At 40.5% G+C, this 10234-nt stretch overlaps 1 protein-coding gene across 1 annotated transcript in view; it reads left to right on the top strand.

The window, feature by feature from the left end:
- csf2rb (colony stimulating factor 2 receptor subunit beta) overlaps window positions 1–4518 on the top strand; it is a gene marked incomplete in the record, with an annotated part of 13976 nt that extends 9458 nt beyond the window's left edge. Inside the window, 5 exon segments of the mRNA XM_034200010.1 lie at window positions 704–800; window positions 1025–1091; window positions 1726–1802; window positions 2363–2522; window positions 3107–4518. Of these exon segments, the coding sequence (XP_034055901.1) occupies window positions 704–800; window positions 1025–1091; window positions 1726–1802; window positions 2363–2522; window positions 3107–3448 (743 nt within the window).
- Window positions 4519–10234: the final 5716 nt, after the last annotated feature.

Here is a 10234-nt window from a genome sequence, read left to right as displayed (position 1 = left end):
CCACACAAGCACAAGCACACAAGCACACAAGCACACAAGCACACAAGCTGATTTGTACGGCAAAGTTGGGTTTGGAAACGGTATCATTTCCTTTTTGGCAGGCATGCTTAACACCGGAGCCTCGCTGCGGGGAAACTTTGGCGCTGTTCCGAGTTTGTTCTAATCCGTCAAAATGACGGACTGCTTTCTGAATATTCGGTTAACGCGACCTCTGCTGCCGGGTCCCACATGAGCTCAGACCCTCTTTTTTTTGTTAAAGCTTTATACCCCAAATCAGCACTTTTCAAACAGGAAGTGAAATAGAGGGGTATGAGGCATGGCTAGAATGGGTGATCTGTTTTGTAGTTTGAGCAAAACACTTCATAGACATGTTTTTTATATATTTCTAACTGAGACCTATGCTATTGCCTAAAAATAGCATGATAGGTGACCTTTAATAAGTAGTTTGATAGATATCATTCTAAAATGGGCCATAAAGCATAACAGACCTTTTTATTTGTAAATTAATCATATTACTTAATATAGTTGTACATTTACTTTAAGATTTCAAAATGCAGGGCTTTTACCTGCACAGAGTATTTTCACAATGCAGTTTTGCTACTTTTACCTAAGTAACTACTTATCTTCCTAGTAACCCACCATTGCCTTATACTGTACATACCATAAATAATCATTACTATAATCATTCTGTTTTCTGTCACAGCCACCTGGTCCGTAACAAAACTGATCTACGTCACCATCAGTGTGTTTGTGACCACAGTCGTCCTCGGACTCTACTTCAGCATACCAGCTTGCCAAAGGTACTTTATTTATTTCAAGAAAGTTCACGTCTAAAAACATTTAAATATAAAGCTTAAGCCCTCATTACCTTGTACTTACAAATGTTCCCATTAAGGAAATATATATCTTTGTAAGACGTCAAAGTAGCAGACTGATCCACTTAAAAGGCTTAATTTACTGGCAAAGAAAATGTTTGAATAAATCACAATTATTATTTCAAATGTGGTATATTTCGTACCAACAGGAGGGTGATTCTGTGGGTGGACTCAGTTCCCTCTCCGGCCAAAAGCAAAATCCTGTCCGAGATTGAGGTAAGGCTGGATATTTATACAGTTCATCTCAATTATTTCCATTTCGTCTGTTTTTGCACATGTGTTAGTTATGTCATAACGCAGGGGTGTCCAAACTACGGCCCGGAGGCCAAATGCAGCCCGCGGACCATTTTGAAGAATCGGCCCTCAGCAAATTAAAAAAGTATAATGACTTAAGTATAATAAACTTCTGCTTATCTTATATTGTACTTCTTAAATATATGTGTTCAATAAGCCCAATTTTCAAATAAATTCAGTCAATTCAAGTTGAAAACATATAACAAATCTAAGTTGATAAGAAAAAAGCCCAATAACGTATTTACATAACAACCTTGAAACATACCCTTCCTATTTCCTCTTATGATGAGCAATCTGAAGCTTCTGTTTTAGGGAATGAGCTGCCCACTAAATAAATGAAACCCTCTGGAGAGCTGGGATATAGGCTGTTTTTTCAAGTATCAGAAATAATTGACCTACATTGGATTGTTTTTTCCAACTCATAACTGAACTTATGACGCAATATACCTCTAGTGAGCGGCCCAGCCCTTCGTATATTTTGTCTGTATGTGGCCCTCGGTGAAAGAAGTTTGGACACCCCTGATATAACGTGTATACTATGTATTTTGTCCTCCAGGCTGCCCCCAGTACCTTGATGCAGAATGAGAGCGCCACCATGTGCAGAGTGCTGAGTTTGGACAGTGAATATACATGGTAATGCATCATAGACAGACAGATAATGAACTCTCTCAAGTGTTGACCAAAACATGGGTATACCTAGCTGCTGTTGTTGTGTTTTTTTCATTGTGCCTTTGGATTAACTTAAAAATAGATACAAAAAGATTATATGGATATATGATAGTGATAATAACAATAATGATAATAGTTATAATTATAAATTCAAATTACTATTATCATAGTTATCTTAATTATCATAGTTTATATAAAAATAGGATGAGAAATGAAACTGTCTTATCTGAACATGGACTTGTAGGAATTTTTTTTTGTTACATTATTTTATTTTCACCCTGGAAATTGGTGAATGTATGTATATGTGTACATATGTATGTGTATGTATATATAGAATTTTGTTTATCTGCATGAGTATTTAATTACGGAATTATCATTTTTTTCTTTATCTGGATGTATAAACTATATAACATGTCTTTCTATCATGCAAGAAAAAGATGGGGAATGTGTGGGATCTTACTGTTATAATCCAGGAATGAAAGTAGATATTTCTGACAGTTTCTGCTCTCTCTTTTTCTCTGCAGCTCCTCAGATGTTCTGCTGTGGCCGACTAAGGACACGGAGAAGAAGCGCCTGCAGGATGAACACAGCTGGAAGTGTGATGACCTTCCCCCCCCCAATGAGAAAGTCAGCGGCTCAGACTCATCCTCCATGAGCTTCAGCGGGCCGTACATCTTCTGCCAGGTCAGTGACTCTCAGTCCGTGTCCTGCCTCAGGTGTACAGGTGCTGAGAAGTTCCCAAGTACTCGGTGTAAATCAAAAACACCAAAGACATTGAACTTGAAAATGTTAGGTTCAATAAATCCAAGCTGCTGTGTTTTATAAGCTGCAATACTGTAAAATAAACATAATGTCTTCCCAAAATCAATGCATATATTTGATGACATTTTAAGACATCTGATTTTTAATGACATACACCCGTAAATGCAGATGAACTCCTGAACACAACAGCCTTAAAGGAAGAGTTTGACATTTTGAGTAATACAAAATACTAGCCCCAAATTCAATGACAAGATTTCACGAACAAAACAAGTGTGCGGTAGTAGGAAGTCGCCGTTTCATGGCAAGAAGAAAAGTATCACATAATCCTGACAGAACGACAACGTGACGTTTTACACTTCTCACAAATTCAAAAAACCCCTACGGAAATTAGAGCATTTACTGGATAGCAATTCAAAGATCAGCAAGTTTAGGTTTCCAAATACATATTAGTCATTAAATTGCAGTCATTACGTGTCTTACTGATCACCATTGTTTCTATCTGACAGTCATCAGAGTCCGAGAGCACATCAATGGCTGTCAAATGTGAAGAGGAAGAGCAAGAAGCCCCAACAGAAGCCTCTCCTTTCCTGCTGAACTTTACTCTTTTTGGGGAAGGCTACATTTGTCTGCCCAACCGCAACGTCTCCAGGTCCACACAGGACCTCGTATCTCACAGCAGTGCAAACACAAACAGCGCCGAGCAGAACCAACAGAGTCCAGTTGAGATGGACGTCCAGTTGGGCCTTAACGAGCCAATCAGCAGCCCCCAAACTCAAGCCTTCACTTCCTGGCCTGAAGGGGGCGCCACGCAGGCCTCGGGGTACTGCCACTTCCCAGGAGCAAAGTGACCTGAAGGAGGACTTAAAAGGCTTTTTCAGCTAAATAAATATAAAGCTTTTCACTTTATGTTAAGCTTCAAGTGCCTCCATGTGAAAAATGCATCATCAGTATTAACAAATGGGGTTTTACACAAGAGAAGGGAACCATTTTGCTTGGTTTTATGTCTTATCTCACCCTGATATCAGGGTTGTTGTCTGACCAATGGAGGGCAATAGTGAGCTGAGCCTGGGATGGCAGTGCAAGGAAATGTAAAGGATGGATTTCAGTATTACCAACAACATATATCTATCTTTGAGCTTTCTTTCCTCACAAGTCAGAATGACACAACAGCACCTTACAATGTAATATAATACAACAGCTCTAATTAAAAGGCTACTTATGAAGTTCTGATTGTTTCATTTAATGATAAGAGAGTTTCTCAGTTTCTCGAGAAAATGTTACATAATTTACTTCCGTATACATTTTCTCACGCATGTAAAATGCTAGGCAGATAATTTCTTACCACATATTCTTAAAGAACTGTGTTGAAATGTAGTCACTTTTATTACTTCCCTAAGTCGGCTGTCTCTGGCACAGCTGAGGTGAAAAGCAGATTTATGGAACTGTATTTTATGAGAAATGAATGTATGTTTGCTGACTGGCGTGTTCGCTGCGGTCATGTTTGCACAGAGGTGTGTCAGTTAGGACCTTGTTGTCAATGTTGGAGCATACATGTTGCTGAATGTATATTTACAGTAGTCTACAGGCTGATGTGATACTGCTATGTTGTGTTGCATGGTCACTCTGTCTGAGGCCTGCAGAGAAGTGTGTTAAATGTAAATAAGTGTAACTTGCCATCTTCTTCATCTGTTATTTACAGTAAACTTATATACTGTGATAATAACTTGAACATGTAAAATGTAGGAGCACAAGTTTCCAGGCTGCAGGGGAAAATGTTTACCTGCTACACCTAGCTAAAACAAAAGCAGTATGATAACAGACCTGCAATAAATCCTATATTCATGACGGTTGTAATCGTTAAATGTTTGTTAAAACTGTTTTGATAAAGCTGTTGAGTCAACTTTAGGTCATCTTGGAAGATTTAGTTTGTGTTTTTTTTATTTGTCTAGCGGTACGTCGGCTACAAACAGTAGCGTGGCGTGGGAAAAAAATTAGGGGAAGCCAATAATACGTCCTTTCTTTTGGGTCGGGGGTGTGGTGGTCAATGTAATAACGTAACCAGATGAGTGATACAGCACCCGGTATCATTTTACACACATTTGTATCCGATGCAGGACTTACACACGCCTGTTATCTAACCGACAGGACCGCACGCACTCTCCAGCCCAAACTCTAATAAGCATTCATTCACAAACTAAATCAGGAGACCTTTCACGTTTTACGTCCTCTCTGTACACAGCTCCAGTTTGGGCATCGGCCTGTCATCAGATTGTATTTGTTGTTGCTGCTGTAGCGGAAGTTTAGTACAATTATTTTTTATGAAATACTCCAAATCTCCACCCTCCATAATTGCACTTGCTTCAGTTGCTTGCTACTTTCTAACGGTGGTGAGAGTGGTGCAGGGACGCTATCTATCTTCTATCGATTCGATTTATGATTCGAAAATTATAAAAGTAGGGTAGACATGTGGATATTATCCGACTGAACAAAACTTGCATTTATCTAACAGGTTCGTTTTCCACTGACCTTATTTCGAGCTATTTTCCTAAATTCTATGGAGGGAAACATGCGCAGCTTACTTCCGGATTTTAGGATGCGTCACTGCAACACTAAATTGATGCGATTTGATTGGATTGTGAGGCAAGGGAAGCCAGCCACCTCTGCCATGGCCCTGACCAATCACAGGTTGGCAGGGGCATCACGTGAGCCTCATCTGATTGGTCAATCCCTCCATTTTTTTTCACCAAGGGAAGCCAGATTCGGCTGGCCTCCTCTCGCAACAGTGAGTGCAATCTACTGTTTCACCATAACATCTAGAGGGGCGCTGTTTGTTTCACTCTTTGTAAAATACTCAATGAGAATGGGGGAGAGACGGGCCGGCAGCAACACACAGCAAAGGAGAATTATCGAAACAAAACAAAGTGTTTTTATTTATTTATTTAAATTATAACTACAATCCGAAAAAACAGGGGAAGCCTGGCTTCCCTTGGCCTCCGGGAGAAAACGCCACTGGCTACAAATGGGGGTTTCTGGTAGTAAGCTATCTGTCGCTCAAGCTAGCTCCCGCTTGATATAGAGTAGCATGTTATGTCTTAGCTGTGCAGTGTCTCTGTCAGGAGTTATCTAGTCATTTGCAACTTTTAAAAATGTCCTTTTCACAGAAATAAAACGTTTTTTAGCAGCTATTGTTCTTTAAGTGTTCGCGCAGCATTTGCCCCTACTCCGTTGTATATTTTTGAAAAACGACATACTTCATATTCACTTTATTTATTGGTATACTATACTATAACTTTAGTTACATTTTTCAGGGCATAATACCCAAACTTTCCTTCTCTCTCTTTCTCTGATGCATAAAAGTGTAAACGCATGAGATACATTTTTAATTACATAACTTACAAAGCTATAGTTGTGGTGACACGTTATTGGACATAATTCACCTCTCGTATTGTGTTGCCACACGGACCCTTGAGTGGGAACACCTGTAGCGTTAGCTTCCATTCCTGCTAGCTCGTCAAGCAGAGCAGTTCATGTGATGACCTCTCTGTTATTAATGGCTAATAAAGATTGGAACTCTGTTCTTAATACACCACCTCCGACTCCCTTTTCCTGGCACTACATAGTAAACCAACCAGTTTCCAATCTTAATATTTAAAAACGTGTTCCCATGGGAATAGATTTATATGAGACTTGTTTTGTCTTGTTAACCAGGAGACATGTCCAGTGTCTGTCTTTATTTGTTTGTGCAACATTTTTGTCTTGTTTTTCAGGTAAGACATTTATGTAATTTGGCAGCTGCATTCTAGATCAGAAGGTGGATAAAACTGCCTCTACAGCCTGCGTAGGCCTAAAGCCAGAACCTCTCCTTCTGACATGAAGGAACATGAACACAAATACACACATACACACACACTAATTTATTGCTCTGTTTATCTGCACATCTGTCAAGCCTGATGGAGCTGTGCATGGCTCTGTCAGTGTGTGTGGTGTAGAGGCATGTATAAGGTTTCAGTGCTATCTGACTGCTACACACATTTATATGAAGAGACATATTGTGCACAAGTCTTTCTTGTCTCTGTAGAGAAAACACAATGCTGGAATTCCAGGCATGCCGATATCGACTTCCTGTGTTTTCAACCCATCGCTAGGTACAACTTCCTGTCTGGTGAGGCTGAGGATCAGTTTGACACACTGACTGAGTCATGATGCCCGCAAAGCGATAACCCACTTTTATATTTGACCTTGACTTAGGTGGTAGAAGGTGAGGGGAAGGTGATTTCATGTGTTTTCCCAGAATTCCTTGCTTTTTTTTTTAGATGATCAGTACCAAAAAACAGTCACATTCCTCACATTCACCGTCGGTCGGCTATTGTTCCATGGAAGGAGAGGGGGATTTTATGAGAACGGGTGACACACTCATGTTGATCTGCATCGTTGATAACAGAAAAGAAAGATGTGTCTTCATGGAAAGAGTATGTGTGTATGGGTTCAATTGTGTACAACATGTCCCTGTCTTTTTTCGTACATAATAACAGGAAAATAAAAAGCCCTGGAACGTGTGAGTGCGTGACGCCACACGGATGCTTGTGTAACCTCCTGTTCAAAGACCTCCTGTTTCCTAACTACTCAACATCAGGGAATCCAGGTCATACCCAAACACAAACAGTTATGTCTTGGAGAGAAGCAGTTCTTTTAGGACAGAAATATATTGTTGTTTGCATAAATGTTCAATTTTTTTCAACTCTTAAAGTCTGAAATCTGTCCTCAAGGCATCCTTCTGAAACCTTTGATGAGTAATGATATGCTATGTTACACCAATTCAGTAGAGACAACCACGTTTAAATACAAATAAGCGTATTTAATTGGCCCAAAAAATAAATGGTGGGGGTCCTCTGTCCTCTGATCAATGAGATAAGAGAAAATAATAAAACATGAACAGACTTTTAAGTAACGCAGAAGCTGCTGTTGTTTTGCCTAGATGCATACTCCAAGGGTTAGGGTTGTTTCAATGCTTAAATCCACACACAAACAAACATTTTTCAGAAGACATTTTACTCATTCATTCTCTAAAGATATACCCTGATCTCAACCATACCCACTGCAAACCCTAATGCTAACATCACCAACTGTTAAACTCTTTGAGGCAAAGGCTTTGATTGTGTAGTGGTACCAATTGCCCAGATTACAGCTAATGAGGGTAAGCTTGGGAACCAGTTCCACTCAACAAAAAGGCCTCTTTAATTCAAGGAAAATGCATTTTAATAATAAATCAATGCCTCTTTGATAATTAGGGGGTTTGGATAAAAATAAACCATTAAACAAAATAAAGCTTGTGGGAAAATGGCAAGTGGAAAGGTGTTGTTTGATATACAGCACGGTTTCATTGCTCAAAATCATTATAAAACAGATAAGTTAAAGGGCCCATGTCATGGCCATTTCTACTGATCATAATTCCATTGTTGAGGTCTACTAGAATAGATTTAAATTGTGCAATTTTCCAAACTCACATTGGTTTCTCATACAGCATCTCTGTATAGTATGTGTATTCACTCTCTGTCCTAAACGGCTTGTTGGAGCTCCGGCATGACGTCATGCGGTTCCCGGAAGAAACAAATAGAAAAAGAGAATTCTCCAACGAGGCGTTCTGGGGCAGCAGAGACAGGTATTTTCTGTGTTAGAGTTTTACTCGCTACAGGGTGTACTTTGAGGGTTTGTGACTCTTCAGACCGTTTACATGCAGAAAAACCTTCATAACACACAAGGGGATGGGTAATAACCAGAAAAGCATGACATGGGACCTTTAAGATAACTAAAAAGTCTGAAATGGGCCTAAAGGCTAAAGTACCTGACTGAAATTAGGTTTTCTATGAGTAAAGGAGGGCTTATAGTGTCCTGGGTGTTCAGTTCTCCACCTCTCTTAAGCCTTAAAGAGAGGGCGTCGTCACAATCTGATTGGACAAGAGGGTAAATCCTCCAAGCTGGTCTCAATTCATAATCAGGAGCGAGTCCCCACACTGTGTTCAACAGGTGCTCTGAATCACCCTCTAATCAAGTCAGGGGAACATTCAGCTCAAATATAATTGCTAAAAGTCAAACAATCACACAGTTTAAACTAATGAAAATGGTCGAGTCACGGTTTGTAATCAGGTTGGTCTTTGTTGAATTATGCATTTGGTTCAGGTCTTTATGATCATTATATTGTTCCGGTGGTTGTTTGCTGGTAACAGTGTTGTTGAGACCCAACAAGCCACATCGCCCTTTCAGGTCAGCCAGTGAGCTCTGAACCATCTCAGGTCTTTAGTCACAGCCTCTGGTCCCTGAGAGACCCTCCCCTCACTGTCATGGTGGTTGACCCCTGTGTGTTGGTCACAGTCAACAGGCCTCCACGTACTTCTCTTTCCCGCCTCTTGTTTGAAGCCCGCGGGGGGTGGGGAGCTCCTCGGACACCCGCGGAAAAACAGTTATCCCACCTCGATGCTGAATTTGGAGATGGCCTGCTGTTTAGAAGTAGTACGTCCTTGTGAGATTGGCAGTAGGGCAACGGGAAGTAATGCCCGAATACACATTGAGTTTTACGAGATACGTACAGAAGGGATTAAGGGTGAGAAGCAGCTTCCTGCAAACCTAGTGATTTATGCACATTATGTCAGACCAGGGATGAAGACCATAATTAACACTGCATACATGTATAGTCTAAAGATAAATCTGAGGATATTTATTGCGTTTTCAAAGCCATTCCTCGTATGATTCCATTTAAACAGTGGAGCAGATGTCTCCTCGATAATTAGCAGACATAACCGTGCAGCTGTCTGCTGAGTCGGGAGTTTCTGCAGCCAAGAGTCAAGTGGGTAAATGTGAAAAACAAACCGCAAAGAGAGCGTGTGCCAGAGTTCACCTACAGTACATCAACCCCCCACTCTTTCTGTTCTCTTCGTCAGATTGAACAAACTCCATGTGCATCACTGGGACTGACGCTCAATACGAGGCTGGGTTGTGAATTTCAGGAGTCAATATGATGTCTCTGGAGACTGCAGATGCTCTGTGTGTAGACACAACATGCCAAACAGGCTCAGTAAATGAATCCACCTGGTTCACGGGGTGGTAGGAAAGTCAGGGAGTTCATGGTGTCATGAAAGTTGTTTTAAAGGTCCCCTATTATACTGTTTTTCATCAATATATGATAGGTCTCAGATACAAAACATGTCTCTGAAGTGTTTGCCTCCAAACACCAAACAGATCATTGCAGCATTACCCATAATCCCCTCTGTTTCAGCCCTGTTTCAAAAGTGCTGATTCTGTGTCTGTGACTTTAGATCAGGGGTGCCCAATACGTCGATCGCAAGGGTAGGGTGGGTAGATCGCATGGCATTGGAAAAAAAGAAGAAAACAAAAACATTTTATTTTTTATTTTTTTAAAGTTAGCCTATCATCCATCCTGACTATGGCATTTGCCACTTGATTGACGTACAGGTAAGCCAGTCTGAGTTGTATTGTGCCATACGGGTTCATGCAGTTATGAGGGGGCCTCACCTCCTCATCTGAAGCGCAAATATAGCACAGTGTATCCGCCGTTTAGTCCACTAGCACCACGACACAGATTGGGCAGGGTAGATCATTTGGGCTCGGTCATTTTAAAA

Source organism: Gymnodraco acuticeps, unplaced genomic scaffold, assembly GCF_902827175.1.
Source record: "Gymnodraco acuticeps unplaced genomic scaffold, fGymAcu1.1, whole genome shotgun sequence".
NCBI classification, from domain to species: Eukaryota; Metazoa; Chordata; class Actinopteri; order Perciformes; family Bathydraconidae; genus Gymnodraco; species Gymnodraco acuticeps.
This window is presented reverse-complemented; position numbering and strand designations above follow the sequence as displayed.